This window comes from Rhamphochromis sp. 'chilingali' (genome assembly GCF_963969265.1).
Source record: "Rhamphochromis sp. 'chilingali' genome assembly, chromosome: 14".
NCBI classification, from domain to species: domain Eukaryota; kingdom Metazoa; phylum Chordata; class Actinopteri; order Cichliformes; family Cichlidae; genus Rhamphochromis; species Rhamphochromis sp. 'chilingali'.
Genome location: NC_137941.1, coordinates 23,195,543 through 23,216,740, shown reverse-complemented (window position 1 = coordinate 23,216,740; position 21,198 = coordinate 23,195,543). Strand labels below are relative to the sequence as shown.

The following is a 21,198-nucleotide window of genomic DNA, read 5'->3' as shown; positions in this document are numbered from 1 at the left end:
ATGAGATGTGGCTGCAATTCCTCCACTGTGTCTCCTGCTGCACTCTCCTGAGTGGAGATATGATAACACCAGAAACATAATCATTCAAGCAAGCGTTTGGGTCTTTCAGGTCAACATTTTTTATCACTATTATTTCTTTGCATCATAAACATTTTGTTTGGCCTATTAACCTCCATGTCTTTTATTTGGATCTGTTCCAGTGTTGCACTGATTGGATCATTTCAAGAGACGATAGATAGATAGATAGATAGATAGATAGATAGATAGATAGATAGATAGATAGATAGATAGATAGATAGATAGATAGATAGATAGATAGATAGATAGATAGATAGATAGATAGATAGATAGATAGATAGATAGATAGATAGATAGATAGATTTTTGAACAAGTAAATAAAAATAAAATTCAAAACAAAATACATTGATGAGGATGGTATGATTGGAGTAAAATGTAGATGATATATATTCTGTATGAAGCACACAGAAGCTTTTTGCATATAATAACACTGTAACAGAGGCTATCCACGGGTGAGGAAAAACAATAAAATACAACTCTGTTAAGAAACCATGACTGACTAAGGCACTCAAAAATGCATGTAAGAAAAAAACTGAAGAATAGAAAAAAAAGCAGAGCGATCTTGTAAGAAATATAACAACAAACCAACTAACATGGTGAGAAATTGTGAAATGGCTTACTACAGCGAATCTAACAAAATTCATGCAAGACAAAAAAAACTATACTTTCCCAATAATTTCCTGATACAAAACAAAAGATATTGAAAATTGTTTTAATGAATTCCTTGTCAGTGTTGGTCCTGGTTTGGCCAGAGAAACTGCAGCGACTGAAGGGGAGGACTTTCCTGGATGCCAAATAGAAAAATGTAATGAACTCTTATAAGATGTGGAGATGAGAAGGATAATTATTGATGTGGAATAATCATTTAAGGGCAAGAAATCAGTGGGCTGTGATGGCACAGATATAGACTCACAGTCACTTACATTAGGCAATGTGGGTTTAGACCAAAAAAAACATGCACTACTTTTTTTTTGTTCTTTGACAAAATAACAACTGCAATATGAAAAGAAAATGTGTGCCCTGTGCCATCATACTGGTATGTTATTAGACATAGGGTAATCAGTCAAACCACTGGTTAAGATAACCTGAGTGCATTTAGCCAGATATCTTCTGGAGAGTAAGGCAATGCAGGATGTGGGGTTTTTGCCATATTCTTTTCCTTTTTGAAAGTCGCAGATGACATTGTCCTTCAGGTCCTTTTGGTTTAATAGAACGTCCATGCAGATTAGTTTGAAACATTTTTTTGTTTTTTCTAGCACATGTTAAACAAATCTCGTTCTTGACTTGTGATCGATTCTAGCCAGAGTGACATGGACGGTAATAAAATCTATACACAGGTTGTCACCTGGACACCTTAAAGACATAGGACAGACACAGATGAAAATGCAGATGTGACACGGCTTTCTGCTTGTTCTCAAAACATTAAAACAGAAATAGTCACTTGAGTTACTATTCATTTACGTAACTGTTTTTCCTGCTCAGAGGACTGGAGTCTGTCCCAGTTGTCACAGGATGCACCTTAAATAAGTCACCAGTCAATCGCAGAGAAACAGACAAACAGACCAAACAGTTCATGAAGAATCACCTCTTAACCTAATGTGCATGTCTTTAAACTCTGGGAGGAATCTAGAACAACCTGGGAAAAACCCATGCAGGCAAGGAAACACTCTGGGTTTAATTGAACACAGTCTTCTTCTTACTAACCACCATAATGCCACATTGTGAGGTCATCATCCTAAATTTCTGCCACGGCGAGAATTTTGTCCTGTGTACTCTTTGGTTGCAAGACCATTAAAACGCCCAGCTGTAAGCTGCTCTTACAGATAACTACTGGTTACATGTTTTGTCACCACAATCAAAAATATCACAGTGAAGCTTTCATATTGCTCGTCTTTCATCTGGGCCACACTTATACTCGGCATAGCCAGTTTAAAAGGGCATCTGATTTTAATAACCGTAGGAATGCAGAGAAAACTGGAATGAAAGGCTTCACCGTGAGACGAGCGGTCCCCGGTAAGTAAGAAAGATTTTACAGAAGTGCACAGCAGCTGTGGAAAAAGCATTTCTATTTGATGACTGTAATTTTCAAAAGAACTCAGCTGCGGTGAAAGGTGGGAGGTTTAATGGCCAAGCGAATGAACGGCGCAACATCTCCGCTCAGGTGATTGGGACACATTATATTAGTCTGAAGACTGCTGATAAATGATCAGAAATCTAAAAAGAGCTGAAATAAGACATTAGGAATTCTTCACAGTGCGCTGCCAGAGACATGATACGGAGCCCCGCAGGGGACATGGGAGAAAAAAAAATTAAGACGGACTTTTGCGAGATCTCGCAAAACAAACTCGGGATCTCGCAAAGCTTATGCGAGATCTCGCAAAACAAACTCCGGATCTCGCAAAAGTTTTGCGAGATCTTGCAAAACTTTTAGCCGCATTCTTCGGACGCCGGCTCGAAGCCGACCGGGAGGTCGAGGCACGATGTGCCGGGAAAGCGGTGTTCCTCCCGGCTGTAGTGGGTCTCGAGCTAACGGGAAGAATGCAGCTAAAACTTTTGCGGCTAAAACGAAAGTTGCGAAAAACTTTTCCCGAGTTTGTTTTGCGAGATCCCGAGTTTGTTTTGCGAGATCTCGCAAAACTTTTGCGAGATCCCGAGATAGTTTTGCGAGATCTCGCAAAAGTCCGTCTTAATTTTTTTTTCTCCCATGTCCCCTGCGGGGCTCCGTAGAGATGTGAAGTGAGTTGCTTTGGTTGTAACAACGACAGCAGTGGCTCCAGCAGCAGGTGCTTTGTTTCAAGGTTAGCATTAGTTAGTTTTCAGTTTGTAATTTGGGTATTTAGTGCCTATGAACACAAGTACGCATGTGGAACAAATAAATAATCCATATTGCTCTCAGTAATCTAATATTACTGCCTTTATGGTTTTATAATTTTTGCTACTGTTGTTCTCATGATGGCAAAAAAGATCCCACCAATGAGTCATTCGCTACTATGGCATTCAATCCTTTAGCTATGGCCCCATAGAATGACGTTTTTTTGTGTTTCATAAAGCTCAAATATTTTACAGCACTCTGCTTGCAGTTTTTTGGAAGAGGCTGTACTTGTCAGTTGATGTTGGTCGCCTTATGCTGAACTGATCCTAGTACGACCTTTACCATCACAAATCATCTGACCTGTTATGTATTCAAATAATTGCAGATTCAATTAATTTGCTATCAAACAAGTGGGTCCAAATGGTAATTGAATTAGGCCAGTATAATGTAATTAAACCAAATTAGCAAAATAATTCATGCCCAATCACATCGTATTCTGTGACTAAAAGGTAGATTAAAGTTGGATCATTCCTCCCGAGCATTCTTTTTCTTTATTCAGTCATTAACTGAATAAGGTTGGACTGACTTTTATGTATCCATTACTGTATTTGCAGGGCATGGTGACCAGGTGTTTGAGCTGCCCGTCAGATAACTACAATATTCCCTGTCAGATTTAACCAAGGACCTTTGTTAGGACTCGTATCTCCTCTCCCTCTCCTCATTTCCTGTCAGCCTCAGCTGTCCAATGAATACAAAATTGCAAGGAAGAAAAGAGCCTTGACTGTGAGTGTCTATGTAAACAAGTAGACGCACGCATTTAGATTTCTATTTTGTTACTCATGCAGATTTTGAATGCCTCTATTTTCTGTTTGTGCTCAGTAGAAAAGACACTGAGCAAAATTAAATGTTTCATTTTTATGGGAAGAAAAAAGCTTCTTCTTTCACTGCAGAAAAAAAGCACTGCAGCATTTAAGTGGACTTCAGAAGCTCTGGTTAAAAAAGAAAGCTGCTAGTGCTTTTAATTAATCATTTATTTCTGCACTCACTTGTAGATTTTTCCCTTTCTCTTGAGTTCTCCAAAAGCCTTGTGAAACGCTACACTGTTATGATTTCACATAGCAGGGAGCGCTATCCTCCTGTGAGCCCCGACGGATCCGTATCCCCCCGTTGTGAAGTCAAGTTTAAAATGTTTTGCTGAATTAGAATAATGAAGCCCGTTCTCCAGAGTTAGGTTTGTGATGTGCTAATGAAACCGACTTTGATCTAAAGCGATTGAGGAGGCGTCCCGGGGAGATGCAAGCAATCTGCTGAGGTTCATATCAGGAAGCTGAACGGAGAGAGAACAGCAAATATAACAAGAAAGTGTGTTAGAAAGGAAAGAGCACTAATGATCTCTGACAGTCCAAAGTCATATATCTCTGTGGCTGACCTGCCACCTGACTCAATCTCTGACCTTCCTTCTTCGTTCTCTGTTATCCACTCATCACTCACAGGGAAAAACCTGAAGGCCCATTTATTTCATTTTGACATCGCTGAAAGGTAGCACATTCATGGGACGTGTCCTCCTCAGTATCTGTCATTCATGTTTACCATCTCATACATCATACAGTACTGCATATTGTTCTCATCATGCCTTTATTTATTGCCCCAGTGCAGCACCAAGTAGAATCATTGTCTTCATCCCCTTCTGTTGTTTCTTCACTTTTCTCTCATGTATTTAGAGTTAATAAGAAAAGTACAGTCAGAGCAACGCTTTTAGATTTCTGACTTCTGTGTTTAATAATGACCCTTTAAAAATTTGTAACAAAATACTAAAATGACTTTGTCTCTAGCCTGAATGAAGCATTACCAGAATCTAAAGCAGCATAGGGTATTGTATTACAGTGGAGACTAGTGAAAACTGTCCTAAAAGACTCTCTTTTGTGATTTCTTATCATTTAATTCAAATTGCAGCTAAGAGCCCTCTCTCGGGAATTGCAAAATTATGCTCTCTGTCTAAAATGTATCAAAGTGCAGAGTGGGGCTGGGTGTGCACGTGCTGCAACAGCTTGAATGATTGGCGTAGCAGTGAATAACATCGTTTGCCGCACATGTCCGAGTGGGTTTCCACCCACGGCCCCTGGGCATGCAAGTGTTGTGGAGTCTCTAAATTGCTCGCGCTGCACCGTGTGTAAATGTGGGTGTGAATCCATCATTGTTTTTATGCAGAGCTCCATGACGAATGGCTGACTGATCCAGGGTGTTTCCCAACTTCAGAGCAGTTATTAGCGTGGTGTGTTTCAACTTCCCAGAAAAAATGAGAAAAAACAACATGAAAGAAATTCAATATAAGCTCTTGACCTCTTTTCCCAGATTTGTTTATTAGTCAGAACTCACCCATGCGAGGGTCCGCGTGAGCTTTATTCAAATTCAAAGCACATGAATGTTTATAACTAGTATCAGATAATGCGGTCATATCTTATGAGACATCTTTCGTGTGCCCTGACCATTTCATCCAAGATTTCCAAGACTTCTTTGTATTCCAGGATGGAACTAAATCATTTAAAACAAAAATGATTCTTTTTTTAGCCAAATAATTTACATTTATGCAGCTGTGTAACAATATCTTAGTCACAGTAGTAAGTTATATAACATTGTGTGTGAAAATTTGTCCCAGTAACTGCAGCTGTTATTGCTGTGGTATGTCACACATTCATTCGGGCTGCCTCGTCCCTCGTCTGTTCATCCAGCTGTAAATAATCAACAGATATGATTGGATTTCATGCAGTATGGATAGCGTTACGCTTAAAAATGAGCCTGGGTTGCAAAGCTGCTATCGTGTTCTGTAGGACACTGCTCCTCAAAAACTCCTGGTCTGGCATAATTTCCTCTCAAGGGTGATAACATGTGAAAAGTTATCCTTCTGAACAGGATTGTACAATATTAATTGAAATGGAAGCGTTTCTTCACTAGTCTCCGCTGGGCTAATGGCTCTTTTCTGACTCGGTTTCCGTTCTGGCTCCACACACCCAAACACACACATATTTTTCCTTTCTTTTTTCTTTTCTTAACTGAGCCTAGGAAGAGAGACTTTATTTTTCCCTAATGTCTTTGTCCTCTGTGTGAGTGCAGCATCATTTCTCCCTAATTTACACTGATTTCTTTGTTGAATAACTCATAACAAATGGTTCAAAGTAAAGTATCTATCACTTGGCTCTCAGGCTTAACTTAGGAGACATACAATATAGGGCAGCTAAACTGGTATCAGCCAAGCAAACATCACTATAAACATTGCTTATGAGCTCTGATAATATCACCATCTTTTCTTCTCTTTTAATGAATTTGTTCTTTTCAGATTAACTTGCCAGGTCTGAATTTAAGTCGGTGTCACTTTGTTATATCTGGAGTGTATTTTTAGACTCTGGGGGTGGATGCACATGCTTATTCGCAAACATTTCCAATTTAGCTGTGAGCCGGTGTGCATGCAAAGGTAAAGCTAACTTAGTAAAAGTGCTCAAGATATCTTACGGTAGGAAAGGTTGAGATATTGCTAATAACAAAAATGACCTCTTGGTTCAGTATCTCAGCGAGCCACAAGAGAAAGCCTGCATGAGCCATCTTTTGTTTTTGTCACCTGTTCCTTTCCTGATGTGACACATCTAAATGTCACACAGGAAAAGACAAAATTACATAAATGGAAAAGCCTGTCTGCATAATTATCTTTAAGAGTGCATTTATTATGAACCATTTATATACAAACAGTAATGTCTAAATTGTCAACCTTATGAAAAGAACCTTTCTCCAACATTCTTGAACCAAATTGAAGCAGAGTGATGCATTTAGCAAAGATGTTCCCTTTGGGTGGATGTCCCAGACCCCTACAGAGACTGTGACTCTGTAAGCCCCCGATTTCCTATAATCCCACCCGTGGCCTTGAATGTGGGGACTTTTTTTTACATGTCTGTTTTGAATGAAACGTATAATCCAGGACTGGCTGTATGCTGGCCAGTCAAAAAAAAATCCGTCCCCCACAGCCGAGGTACACCAATCGAATCTCCATTCATCCACAGTCCCTGGCGGACTGAACCCTCCTATTTGTGTGCAGCTGGACCCTTTCATTATTTACACTTGAAATGATAATGACATCATGTGTGCACAGCTGCACTATTTGCATCCACGCTGCATGCTGATGAAATTGTGTACCAAAATGGATAGGTAGGAGGGAAAAAAGGATGCTCCTGCAATATTTAAAGGCTTGTCTCTTCAGATGTGGAGCTTGTTTGTTGGTTTTTTGTTTTTGTTTTTTTTTTTTGGGGGGGGGGGGGGGGGGTATAACAGGGCAAAGGTTACTGGGAAGCACATAGCACCTTATAAGGGAAGTTTGCAAATGTGATACAATAAGTGGGAGGCAAGGAAAGATCAGAGTCAGGATTTTGTAAGTCATGCGTGAGTGCAATGACAAGCAGAGACACTACTCTGTAACACGTCGCTTCTGGGTTAAAACTGTGTGACAAATTTTGTCGAGCTGGCGGCTCCACTGCCATGACGGAGTGAGATTTCTGTGTAGGGCATCTCTCTTTGAGGCTGACTCTTTGATTCCCCCACTGAGGATGGTTTAAAAGGTTGGAGAGAGGTGAATGCCACTATTTTTGTTGTTGTGTAATCTTTGTGCAGACATTAAAAGGAAGGTAGGATGACTGGCAAATGGCTGAGAATAACAGAGTTAGAAGACTTTATTTGTAATGAGTAAGTTTATAACAAATACAACTCTACCAACACTTCACATACAAGTACAATCGTGTCAGTGATAGAACTGCTATAAGAGCCTATTAGATAATACAAAACTTGGCCAAACAAGTGCTCGAGCAAGCCTAGAAGTCACAATGACACTGAATACTAATTGCTGCTGGTCTGTTCCTGGATGCCACTCAATTCACACAGCACTGAGTCAGACATGACTGAAACACTGACATGCAGTTCTATGAGATGGAGATGATGTTTGCAGTGCTTTGAGTTTTGCTCACTTTGAACCTCAGAACAGCTTCATCTTTTCAACCCATCTTAACAAAGTCTTGTGTGTAAAATAATTTGTTGGGGGATGAGGGAGCATTTTGTGTCTAATTTCTGGCAATAATGGAGCAATATGGTACAGTCACTCCTTAACAAAAGTCACCAATCAGCACAGAAACTGCACTACTCTTCGAAGACATTCCTCTGTGGTGTGAAATGTAGGTATATTTACACGGATGTGGCGCGAATGGTGTTGGTTATTCCCGACAGAAAACGTATTCAGTGTAGCTTGTCCAAATTTTGTCTTCATTGGGATCGTTGCTGGTGTAGGCACAGGTGCCTGTGGAGCTGCAGGCCACCATGTGGAATCCCGCTTCTGTCAGCTTGTCAAATGCCTGCTCTAGAAAATTATACTTGAGATAGTACCGGGATGTGTATCTCTCAGGGGGCCTGTCCGGGTCTCTGCTCTCATTCAGCGTGTCCCCAAACACTTCTTTGGCCAGAGAGGTCTTACCGCAAACTGTGATGCGCGCCACTCTCCTGAACTTGGCATCGGTTTGGATGTCTCTGGCAATAGTGTACGAGCCGCGGTATCCTATCGTGATGTAGCCGGACTTTCTAGAGTCCAGAGACGGGGAGCGCATGGCTCCGCTGACAGACATGGTGCGTAAAGTCTCCAAGCCGCCGGAGGAGCCGCACTGCTGCCCGCCGTCTTCTGTGTCGCTCTGGCTGATCTCCTCGCTGATTGAATTCTCTTTACTCACCCGGGGATTGAGGCGTTTTGCGAGGTCCCGAAGCTGGAAAAAGTCAGCCTCTCTCTGCAGCCGACTTTTCTCGGGGAAGTAGTCCGGGAGGACCAAGTTGAGGTCTCGGAGATAGTCGAGGATGTAGCGGAACAAGAACCCATCCCTGTCCAAGAAGAAGCGCCCTTTGCTGTCTCTCGCCAACTCCTTTGGTGACTTCTTGCTGAACATGTTCCACAAGAGTGAGTCTGGGACGGCGATCAGAGTTTTGTGTCTGGTGACATAAACCTGTCCGCCGACATTCAGCTCGATGATCTCGGAAAACTGGGCGCCCGAATCCCCGCAGCTGGACACTCCGCGCTCTGTGTCCGCCAGTGCCATCTTCTCTGAGCTGCTTCACTGATGTGGAATCAGTGGAAACACTGAGACACCACAGCGGCAGCAGCTCGTTTATGAAGCTTGGGCTTACTGCGTGCGTGCGTACCGGGAGGTGACTGCTGAATTAACATTTAACTATTGAATGACTGTGAAGAGTGCCAATGCTGCTCTCCCTCCTCATCCACAGAGAGAGAGAATCTATGTATCCACCAGAAACGTCACCTTCCTCCTGACCTTGTAGCGCAAATACCGATGTGATAAAATTACAGCATGTGTGGGTGTTTTTTTTTTTCTCTCCAAATGAATGCAAATCCATTAGGATCACACACAAACCAGAGACTATGAAACTGGTCCAAGTCATTCCCTTAAAAAGATGTTTGGAAAATATGGAAATAGTGACACCCATTGCATTTGTAAAGGAAATGCAGCCAGCATTCAGCGCATGCTCACATATTAATTACAGTTAGGGCCATAACATTTTGTTAGTGAGTTTTGTCACTGTATCTCATCACAGTGGATTTTAAATCTAACAATTAAGATGTGATTGAAGTGTACACTTTCAGCTTTAATTGAAGAGGTTTCGCAAAAGTGTTACATTAAGTGTTTAGAAATTATGGCCATTTTTATACACAGTTATTTGTTTTCAGAGGCTAGCATAATTTTACATGTAAGGAACTTTGTTAACACTTGGATGAACATTTTTTGCAGTCGATCCCTACATGAAATCTACAAGCCTATCTCCACAAGAGTGTTCTTGACTTGGCCAAATGTTTTGAAGGTGTTTTTGTTAACCAGGGAAAGAATTCTGTGGTCATCCACATCCTTTGTCTTCTGTTGTGTTCCACGCTGTTTCACGTTTCTGAGCTCACTAGAGCCTTCCTTTTTTATTGTCTTATTTTGTTGTGTTATTGGTTGATTTTTCAGCCTAACAATGGCCTCCTTCAGTTGTATTTACCTCACACCAAGCATTCCAAGATACCCAAAAAAGGTCAGCACTTGAAATCAGCACCACGTCTTAGTTTGTTGTGGACGAATAAGAAAAATGTTTAAATGTTTAATGTTTAAATGTCCAGTCACTTTTGAACCTTTGGAAATGGGGAACCAAGTATAAAAATGGCTGTAATTCCTAAACAGTTAATACAGTCCTTTTATTTCACCACTTTAATTTAAGCTGAAAGTCTGCACTGTAATCACATGCTGATTTAAAATCCACTGTGGTGGTGTACAGAAGCAAAATTACACAAACTGTATCGCTTTTTTTTATTTTAAGGTCTAACCATCCTAACCTAATTCTAAATGCTAATTAGTAACTTACACACACACACACACACACACACACACACACACACACAGAGAGAGAGAGAGAGAGAGAGAGAGAGAGAGCTCTCTAACAGCCATTTAAAGAAGGAAAGAATTACTGTAATTAGTCGTTTCAAACAACAGTTCTTAATCAGTGTTTTCAGCACTGCATCATATTCCTTCAATGCAGGTCTACTACTATCCCACTTCATACTTTATTCTTTCACAAAGTGGTTCTAAAGTGGTGCTATGACCCGAGCAGCCCAAGCCGAAGGGGGAAGAACGTAACATGAATGATCCAGGTGGGGAGGGTTGAGTCACAGATAAAAGGTTCTGATGGGTATAATTTATTAATTGAGTAAAACCTTTTTAAAAGAATAAATTCAAACCTGTGATACCTAAGTATACTTTCTAAACAAAATGAGAAAATGAGAAAAACCAAACAGAAGGAGTGATAACTGTAATTCTAGTGGAATCTAGGCAGAGAACCAGCTTATTGTTGTGCAGGAGCATGTTATACTAAACCTGAGCCAGTCTCGGGGGCCAGACATAAAACAACACAAGGCACATTCAATTTCAACATCTTAGGAGAATCAGACATGGCAGGCTGTTTACACAGTCCCAAGAATTACATGAAGGCAGAGCAGTCAGTGAACACAAATCCAGACATCAATCATGGGCAAACACTATAAAAAAACATTTAAGCTACAATAGAGGAAGTAGTGTCTAAAATTCTTGCCATATACATGAGAAATCAGTCACATTGCACTATGTGACATGCAAGATAGATGCATAAAACATTAATATAACCCCTAACTTATTACAAATCTTAAACTTAAACTATAGTAATGAAATGACTGACTTTCTGTCTACAAACTAAAGTTCTCATTAAGTCACTTACAAGCAAAAATATGCCAGAAACACATTTAATAATCATCCAGTGCAATATTTGCTTTGCTTCTTTTATGATATTGCTGGTGGTGATTTTCTTGAGTGTGTGTTGTGGGATATTTTGGCCATGGGTGACATTTAGGAAGTTTCAAAGTTGCACCATTTTGTGAAAGCACGGAGCATTAGAGTCACAGTCACGTGGACCTCCTGTCTCAGGGAGAGTGATCCACCAAAGCCTTGTTCTTATAGATTTTTATGTTATTGCAGTTTTTAAGAGCACAGTATCTTTTTTTATTTTTTATTTAGTTAGGTAGAAAGTTTTATTCAGCTTTATCTTGGACATAATTACACAAATCTGAGCAAAATGTTACATAGTGTATCAGCTTAATCTGTATAATACAAAAAGAGCAGCTGGAAAGGAAGCACATTATGGAATTACATAATTAAGCCCTTCCATGTAAACTAATCTTTTTGAAAAGAGAGAAACACAACCAAGTTTTCCTCATTTTTACATGAAATGGATGAATTTGTTTCACTTTCATTTCTTCAAAGACTTTGGTTTACCATCAGAGTTTACCCGGAAAACAAATAACAATCAGTGATAACCATTAATAAGCCCACGTTTATATGCAAACTGGACCAGATGGAGATTTGGGGTTTGCAGTTGTGAGCGACTGGTAACAATAAAACTTAAGCCACAGCTTTTGGTTCAATAATCAGCGGCTGAAAATGAAAAACTCTTTATCACGTGATTTTCACCTATTTCATTTCTGCATTTATAAACTTCCCCTTGCACATCAATGAATTTCCATTACTGGGCACCATTATGAAAGTTGAATTAGTGTATGTGTGTGGATGTGCACAACTACATATTCACATACAGTATATATCTGCATATACACACACACACATGCATCTATAAATATATAACCCACAATTGTTGGGTTTTTCCCTGTATGTATTATTGTAGGGTCTACCTTACATTATAAAGCGCCTTGAGGTGGCTGTTGTTGTGATTTGGCGCTGTATAAATAAAATTGAATTGAATTGTAAGATTGGACACAAGAATAAGCATATTGCATGTTTGGACTGAACATGAGTTTATGTATATGTAATGCATATATCTGAGGGCTGATAAGATGAGTCTGAGCAGTAGATCAGTGCACTTGCACAAGTTATTTACATTGTGAGTTATAAAGTGTACATAAGGGTGTGTGTCCAGAGGAGCAGGAGATTGAATTGGACAGAAGAAAATTGCATATGTAGGATGAATATAGTTACTGTGGGATCGAGTTTAGCAGTCTTACAGTTTTAGGGGCAACATTTTATTTTAAGTCGTGTGATTGAATCATGTGTGCCTACTAAAACACAGAAAACTAAAACACAGAAAATGTTGTCAATTTCAAAATCAGCTGTCACAAGATTTTGTTGTGTGCAGATTGTGCAGACTCCCCAGTGCACTGGCAACCAGCATAAATGAAAAGACAGCATTGAGTCATTGCGAAAGTTCCCACTTCTCATCCTAGTGGGTTTTTAGCCACTTTGGAAATTTGGCAGTCCAGCCCTCAGACAGAGTAATTATAAAAGCCAGCTATGCTTGGATGTTTAGTCACTTGAAGAGCTTGTGAAGACTGAACAATGCTTCGCAAGGTACTGTTGGTTTCTGTATGAGCTTTAATAAAGGCACCTTTTGGAAAGTATTTTTGGCTTTTGGTGACCTGCAGTATAGCTTAGCATCTTAACTTGATTATAGCCACAATAAGCTGCACCTTCTCTGGAGGTCTGCATGATTTGAACTGACTAGCCCCGTGGAATGTTTTTCAGGGTATCACAGAGAGCTTTGGAGCTGGGATCCATGCCCTCAACACCTCACAGCTGACAGATGGTGTGATTAACAGGAGCAAAAGGATGATGCTGGACACCCTCGGTGTCGGACTATTAGGAACCAGAACAGCTGTCTTCAATAAGGCTCTGAAGTACAGTCAGGTACAGTGAACTGCATTTACCCTATAACTGCAAAAACAACTGCTGACAAATATTTGCTTATGATGTGGGTAGATGTAGAAGATGCTCATTTAATTCTACACAGTAACTAGTAATACATGAGTACTTTGTATCTATTGTCAGTGATCACATAAAAATCTTTATATGGACTCATCAGAGGTTGTTTGTGCAGCTGAAATTAAAATACTCTTCTGCTCATCGGTGGATTTCCTTTACATATGATCGGTCCTGCTAACTAACTCGCTTCATTTGTGCCCTGATTGCAATCTTGACAAATTATTAAGTTGTTTTCCATAACATGTTGATGACTGATTATCCAGTCAAGTCTTGCACTTCTTTAATAGTCCGGTTAATCTTCTTTCTGCTGCTAGTTATTTTTGATATGTCATTTATACTCATATTAATGTGCCTCCAGTTGTTCACATCGCGGGAAAGGAGCAGCGTTTGGGGTCAATCAGATATAATTCTGCCTCCTCATTACGCTGCATTTGTTAATGGCATCGCTGTAAGTTTGGATTTCTACAAAAGCAAAAATCTGCAGAAAACAGGAATTATGATCCAGCTCTGCTTCAATCCCTGATCACGTCTTTGCCTGACTGTCTATTAGGTTCACTCCATGGACTTTGACGACACTTGGCACCCTGCGACTCATCCCTCGGGCGCCGTCCTACCTGCGCTGCTGGCCCTGGCAGAGACACTTCCCAGCCAGCCCTCTGGTCTGGATCTCCTGCTAGCCTTCAATGTTGGCATTGAAGTTCAAGGCAGACTGATGAGGTTCTCCAAAGAAGCCTACAACATCCCTGAAAGGTATCAAGTTTGGAAATATTTTCAGCTCTGGAATAAATTTATTCTCCAGCTCATTTAGATTAGAAAGACTAGAGCATTTGATTCACCAGTACCTAGTGCTGTCAAGCCAAGAAAACAGTTTTGGTTTCATTTTGGGTTTCAGAGGTGGATGTGGTGACTGGATTCTGGTTTGTGCTCACATGAAAATACCTTATAAGGAGAAATCACAAAAACCTTTAAAAATGACTAAACTGATGATTAAAATACATATGAACTGTTTGATTAATGAAGCAGTGATTCCAGTTAATCAGAATCACTATGTCACGCTTGAGTAAATCTTGTTGTTTTGCTTCTCAGATTCCACCCTCCCAGTGTTGTTGGAGTGATGGGCAGCGCTGCAGCCTCGGCTAAGCTCCTCGGTCTGTCCCCTGAACAGTGCATTCATGCTCTTGCCATAGCAGCCTCCTCTGCTGGGGCGCCTTTAGCCAACGCTGCCACACAGACCAAACCTCTCCACATTGGAAACGCTGCTCGGAGAGGCCTAGAGGCCGCTCGGCTGGCCCAGATAGGACTGAAGGGAAATCCAGCCATACTGGATTTGGACAGAGGGCTTGGTGTTTACTACAAAGACTACAGTCCCTCCGCTATGGCGGATTCTGCTGTGAGAGCATATAAATGGATTCTGGAAGATCAGGACGTGGCATTCAAACGCATCCCCGCTCACCTCGGGATGCACTGGGTTGTCGATGCAGCTCTAGCAGCCCGGGAAAAGCTCCAAAACGCAGTCGGCAAATTTGACCTCAGCCAGATCCGGCATGTCACACTTCGGGTGCCTCCATCCAAGTACGTTAACTGCCCGTTACCTGCCACAGAACACCAAGCCAGGCACTCGTTCCAGTTCAACGCCTGCACCGCACTGCTGGATAACAAGGTGACCGTGGCGTCTTTCGGCGACGCTCAAATCGGCCGATCCGCTCTGAAGGAGCTCCTGGGCAAAGTCAGCTTGGAGACGCCGGAAGATAACCTGCCCAGTTTTGACAAGATGTACTGCGAGGTCGAGATAGCGACGCACCAGGGGCCGAGCTACACAGCCAGATGTGACACTTTCTACGGCCACTGGCGGAAGCCGCTGACTCTGAAGCACCTGGTGGATAAGTTCAGTGTGAATGCTTCGTCTGTGCTGTGCACAGAGGGAGTGGAGGGGGTCATTGATGTTATAGGAAACATTGAAAGGGTGGCAGATTGCTCAATATTGGGTTCATATCTGAGAATGACAAGTAATCAAGAGCACCTGGACAGAATGAGGATTTTGTAATTACACACATATCTTTATATGAAGCTTTGTATTCTTTTCAAGAAAGTACGAATTAAATAATAACCGTGTAAATATGTTGTACATACTTTTTTCTCTTCTGTGGTCAGAAATAAACTGAACCTTTTTTCTTGTATTCGTTTATTTATTTATTTGTTTCTGAGAACATTATCCTCACCTGCAGCTGATTCTCTAAAATGTGACAGATGTGGGGCGGAGCCACGACAGCAGCAATAAAACTGACACGCAAACTCAAAAATTCAGCTCACAAGGAGCTCAGTTCTGCTACTCTAGATTATCTTTTAGTGCTTTTAATCACTTCAACACCATTCTGCAACCAGCTCAGCAGACATCTACCGCACAGCTTGCAAAAGTCTTTTCCTTGTTTCGACCTTCTACTGATTACACTCAGGCGAGTTTCAGGACGCCCTGGACCATCGATCCGATTCCATCAAATATCTCGTGGATCGGAGCGTTGCACATGAAGGCACAGGTGGTGACCAGCTTGTTCTTTTCGTCCACGTGGCTCTCGCCGACGCCCTTGCTCACGTGCTTGCAGCCCAGCTGGTTGATGGCCGCTGCAGTGTCAGCGGTGTCTGGATACCTGAGAGGTGGGGGAGAAGAGGCACTACTTAATGTTTTGCTGCTCAAAGCAGATTTCTGCAAACATCTTAGGAACATTTGAGGTTTTGCTTTTAACAACTGGAAATTTCTATTTATATGTTTTGGAGATGCATCAATTATGCCTGCAAACTGCATTTACAGAGGGACTTTCCACCTTAACATGGAAAGAACCCAACAGTTTTTGCTTCCTATTTACACAAACACACCAGTGATTGTCCTGTCAATCAAATATTTAGCATCCTGCACAGTGCACCAGTGGGTCTCACTCATTAACTACCTAATATCTAATCTGCCAATCACATTACAGCAACATTTAGGCATGTAGACACGGTCAAAGACTGTGTGTTGAAGAGCTAAATCACTCAAAACAGCCAATATTTTATAAGAAAGACCTTTGTTTACCCAGCACAAAGGGGAAAAATAACTAGCATCCAAATCAGATATCTACTGAAACATGCATTGGTTACTGGTATCAGCCACATTTATGTAAAAGCACACTTGCAAGAAGACATCGGCCAGATTAAATGTTTACATGGTACATTTTTTCTTCTATTCTGTTAATTTTTTAAAATAATTTTATAATATTATTTTGCCTGTAAACAAAATCATGATCTCAACTGATTGTTGGCTTTGACATCTGTCAACCGATCAATTGGTCCAAGTGTCAGTCAGCCACCACTCTGACAAAGACGGATCCTCTCCTAAGTCCTTTTTTAAAAATCTAACACTGTAATCAAATTAATTTGTCATGGAAACAGGAAGAAATTGTGCAACAGGACAGGCAGACTGGCTGTAAACAAGCCCACACCCAGCACGTGGTAGTCTCTGGAAACAACTGTTTGCACTAGGGCTGGGCCATATTATACCGTTCAGGGTAATACCGGTATAATGTTAGGCAACGATAGGAAAATGAAATATCGCGATAGAATGGGAGTAAAACGCGCATGCGCAGTGCCTTTGTTTTCATACGCACATGGCCGATTGTTGAGTGAAACAGATGAACCAGAATTGGTTAGTAAAAATGGTGCAACTTCCGTGATGTGGAACTGGTTTGGTGTTTGTCCGTCAGATACACAACAAAGCACATTTTTTTGCAGAACATGCAAGCGGCCGTTGTTATTGTCATATTTGTCAGACTAAGATGCTCTTAAATCTGGGAGTAATCTGGGTCCTAAACTCAGTATGCTTCAGGTCAAACAACACTGCAGCATCACTGAGAGTTAAAAACTGTCTAAATTCTTTCATCTTTAATAAAACGATCAGCATTGCTGCTTTACCAGGTGTAACTATAAAGTTTAACTTCCAGGCATCCATGAAAACAAAAGTTATTACATTTAACGGAGTTAGAAGTTAGCAGGAAGCTAGCGGAAGTTAGCTCGCTAGTTTCGCTAGTTACCTAAGCATGATATTGCATGTTCTGACTGAGAGATTTCTGAAAAAATTCAAACGTACAGCTCTGCTATCACTTCCAACATAAATGAAGACAGGAAACTAAACAGCAGTGACGTTTGTAGGGTTATTGAAGTTGGGCTAGCTGGTATATAATGATGTGCTAGGTGATCGCTAGCGACACAGCTATGTTAGCATAACATAAACAGTGAAGCTGGAGGACGAACACTAACACTTTTCCACTTATAAAAGTTAACGTGAAGGTTCTTCATGGTTAGAGACAAATGCAATCGCATGGCAGGATGCTGTAAACGGACCAAACTTCAGTCAGGAGAACAACTGAGATAATCCATCCACAATACGAGGTTAGTCATACTGCAACAACATGGGAATAGAGCAGCTGCCAGAGAATTCAACATTAATGAATCAATGGTACAGAAGTGGAGGAAGCAAGAAGAATGAGTTTAATAAAGTTTGATTTATCTGACTGCTTTGTTTCGCTTAATGTGCCTTATAATCCTGTGCACCTTATGGTCCGAAAAATGCGTACTGCACACTGCAGTTTAATGTTGCAAAGCACCTCTTTTTAACTTCAGTGAATATTATACATGGTTATGCTCAGGATATGTCAGCCCATTTCTACTGGAAATGCCTTTTGGTTAAACTTTCAGCAAGGAATTTGCATTTGCACTGTTACATTTTTATAAAGCTTTAATGTACATAAAAACCAGCTTCTTGTTTAAGTGAAAATAAATGGAAGGTTGTCTTTTTGCGCTAGTAATGTTGTGGAGCTGTATTTTGTCTCGCATCAATTATATCGTCGGTTATATCGTTATCGCAAATTTTCAAATATATATCGTGATAAATATTTTTGGCCATATCGCCCTGCTCTAGTTTGCACACAACAATTGCAGCATTTAAAAGTCCAAACTTAGAACGCAAACAAGGAAGTCCATGTTGCATTTCTCACTTGTCGTCCTTTTCGATGCCGACGGTGACCTCGCACCCAGGGATCACTTTGGCAGCCAGCACAGGTGAGATGCAGCAGAGGCCGATGGGTTTGCCTTCGCTGTGGAACGCCTGCAGAGCAGCCTTGACCTCGTCATTTACAGAGCAGTCCTTGCCCTGCACTGCCCACGTACAGAGATTCTTCGCAGCTCCAAAGCCGCCTGTAAAACACCAAAAATGAGGAAGAGGTGTGATTAATGTCTGGATGTACATAAGCCAGAAATACAAACTTCAGTTTCGACCTTACTCAGACCTTCCCAACATCTTTTTTCTGTAGGCTTCGATTGTACCAGCGAAATACATATGAACACAAACCTGGGAAAATAACAGCCTCGTGCTCTTTCACGCTGAGCTTAGACAGATCCTGGATGTTTCCACGGGCCAGCCTTGCGCTCTCCACCAGCACATTCCTCTTTTCCTGAGAAGGCGCACCTTTCAGGTGATCTACCACATGCATCTGGTCAATATTGGGTGCGAACATGTTCACCTGGAGGTGATAAAAGCAGCAGAGACGAGTTCAAAAACAAAAAAAACAAAAAAAAAAGCACACCAGGCAACTAATAATGATTGTTAACATCACAATTCTTGAAGCTAACTCAACAGAACTTCTGTCAGAGCAGCATTTCAAAACCTAAGAATATCTGCATTTCGCAACACTTTCCCTGACTCATAGTGGACCTTTGACTGATGACTACTCTTGTAAGCTTGAGACATGTGTCTGGGTCATTCCATGTTAATTCCTGAAAAATGAAACTTTGTAAGACGAATTTGAGAAAATTTCCAGTCCCAACTGTCATTTCTGTCCTTGAGGAAAAAAGAGAAATCTTTCACGGGATGAAGGCAGCTCTGTTTTTAAACATTTATCTACCATTGTTGTTGTGAGGGGTTAGCTAGGTCCTTAAATATGTAGGGTAAATATGAGGTATGGACTCTAAGGAGTGCAATTTGTAACAAGGTAGCAACTTGTAATGTGCAGTAATAAGACATGTTGCATAATTGAGAAATTCTCTAACACCAATCAAAGTAGTAATAACAATAATATAGTGATATTAATAGTTGTAACCACTTAGTATTACTAAACAGAAGTCCTAACACACGAGGGAAGAAAGTGTTTCAATGCATGTCTTATAGAGGGTTACCTGAAGTATGTGTGCTTTTCTGTTACTGGTGGCTCTTTGAAGAGCACCAAACCTTTTAATAGGCAGGACAAAAATTTCTGTTATGAGATATGCCTGACCAGTTGCTTTGGTGACTGATTAGTCCAGCTGGAGGGTTACGATTGGTTATATTACTAACAGAAATTAAGAAACGCCTCAAGCCTCAAAACTAAAAAAAGTCTCATTAAAACATAAATAAAATTAAAATCCCATCATGGTCAGCTTGCACCTCTACATGCAGAGCGCTAAATAGACACCAGGTGGATGCTTCCACTCAGAGGCTCTAAGTTAATGTGATACGTTTTTGAATTAATTTCCTCAGAGTGCTCCAGCCAAAACTGCAACACTTATAAACAGATTTAACTGCACACATAGGTAGAGTTGAAAGGCTTGGAAAAGTCACTTGGCCATTTAGAGGTTTGCACTGCTGGTAAGAAAAAGGACACACTATCACGCTCTCTGGGCCCGTTTTCTGGACTTTTACAAACCATTCCTTTAAGGCCGGTACAGAGAGCTGCTGAAAGTACACGGGCCTTCACATTTCACTGAAGCTACCCATCAGCAGCTCAGACAGGACCATATACTGATCAAACTGGCTGCCTCAGGGACCCTTTCAAACGTCCAAATAATGAAAGAGTTGCCTTATAAGAAACAACCAATTAAACTCAGATGTGGCATCCTTCCTGCTTAACCAGTGAAGGCTGTTATCGGCTATAAAACATATATCAGTACTGGTGCATTTGTCAAATATGAAAACTTAATTTCTCTGGGAATAATGGAGAAAATGATGGTGTCAGCAGCAAAAATCTTGTTATGTCAGGACACAGTTTGTTCAGCAGAGTGCAGCATTTTCCCTCAGCAATTACTCTAAAAGACCCAACACAGCTTGAAACATTTACTACACAAATAATAGCACACCATACTTACTGGCAAAAAATAAATAAATAAACATGGCGGACCAGATAAGCTTTACTAAGAGTTGGGTGTTTTTTTTCTTGGGGGCAGATAACTGTTGAGGTTAAGGAACTTTAAATACTTCGGTGCATTTCAGTCGTTTATTATTCAGCAGTTTGCACAAAACATTCTGCAAGGCTGTTCGTGTCACTGTGCGCAGTCTGGTTAACAGGTAGAGGTCAAAGGACGCTCACGGGTCGGACTGCAAATAAAAAGTGCAAAAATCGTAGAAACTGCCCAGCACGGAGAAGTGGAAGCGGACAAACTGGAAGCTAATGAACATTTCTGATGTGTTCCCTCCAGGGGCAGCGGCAGATAAAATCAGCGTGTCACACTTACAGTCGCACCCCCTCTGCTCAGATGGACCAAAACAGCGGAGGCCTCGTGGATCTCGCTGCCGTCATAGACGCCGCAGCCCGCCAGCACCACAGCCACGCGTTTGCCCATCTGCGCTGAATAATAACTGCTGCTCACGGTCTGGAGGGTCCTAGCTGTCAGTAAGTTGCGACCACAGTGCTGCAGAAGACTGAGCATGGCGGACTGTCAGCGGACAAAACGCCCCCGGATGCCGCTTCTTCTTCTGCGCTTTAAAAAGTAGTTTGACGCGCCCTCTTACGCCATCGTGTGTCCTCACCTGAGCACTACAGCTTTTTAATAATTGAGTAATACTTAGATTGAACTGCTAAAACTGTGTTTTAAATATAAAGGTTACAAATATTTTGGTAAATATTGTAAAAAAAAAAAACATGACTCAAAAAACATGTTTTAGAAAGG

The 21,198-nt window shown here is 41.1% G+C and overlaps 3 protein-coding genes across 3 annotated transcripts; 1 reads left to right on the top strand and 2 right to left on the bottom strand.

Moving 5' to 3' along the window:
- Window positions 1–2,201: 2,201 nt before the first annotated feature.
- On the top strand, window positions 2,202–15,295 carry acod1 (aconitate decarboxylase 1; the record flags this gene model as incomplete). Its single annotated transcript, XM_080902941.1, has 6 exons — window positions 2,202–2,239; window positions 3,562–3,673; window positions 13,015–13,176; window positions 13,610–13,699; window positions 13,802–14,001; window positions 14,338–15,295. 6 exons carry the CDS (start codon window positions 2,202–2,204, stop codon window positions 15,293–15,295), a joined length of 1,560 nt encoding a protein of 519 aa, XP_080759067.1.
- Window positions 7,511–9,203, bottom strand: kctd12.1 (potassium channel tetramerisation domain containing 12.1). The gene has a single exon (XM_080903529.1). It carries the CDS (start codon window positions 9,001–9,003, stop codon window positions 8,137–8,139), a length of 867 nt encoding a protein of 288 aa, XP_080759655.1. The 5' UTR covers window positions 9,004–9,203; the 3' UTR covers window positions 7,511–8,136.
- A 121-nt stretch (window positions 15,296–15,416) lies between the features above and the next one.
- Window positions 15,417–20,970, bottom strand: LOC308409679 (glutamine amidotransferase-like class 1 domain-containing protein 3, mitochondrial). Its single transcript, XM_080902599.1, has 4 exons — window positions 20,764–20,970; window positions 18,629–18,800; window positions 18,276–18,474; window positions 15,417–15,896 (listed from the first exon to the last, which is right to left on the bottom strand). Exons 1-4 carry the CDS (start codon window positions 20,956–20,958, stop codon window positions 15,701–15,703), a joined length of 762 nt encoding a protein of 253 aa, XP_080758725.1. The 5' UTR covers window positions 20,959–20,970; the 3' UTR covers window positions 15,417–15,700.
- Window positions 20,971–21,198: the final 228 nt, after the last annotated feature.

Excerpts from the sequence above, each read along its gene's own strand:
- kctd12.1 (XM_080903529.1), bottom strand. The coding sequence starts at position 9,003 with ATGGCACTGGCGGACACAGAGCGCGGAGTGTCCAGCTGCGGGGATTCG.
- LOC308409679 (XM_080902599.1), bottom strand. The coding sequence starts at position 20,958 with ATGCTCAGTCTTCTGCAGCACTGTGGTCGCAACTTACTGACAGCTAGG. Across the intron at positions 18,475-18,628 it reads CGAGGCTGTTATTTTCCCAG|GCGGCTTTGGAGCTGCGAAG; the intron begins GTTTGTGTTCAT and ends GGTGTTTTACAG. Across the intron at positions 15,897-18,275 it reads GGCATCGAAAAGGACGACAA|GTATCCAGACACCGCTGACA; the intron begins GTGAGAAATGCA and ends CCCACCTCTCAG.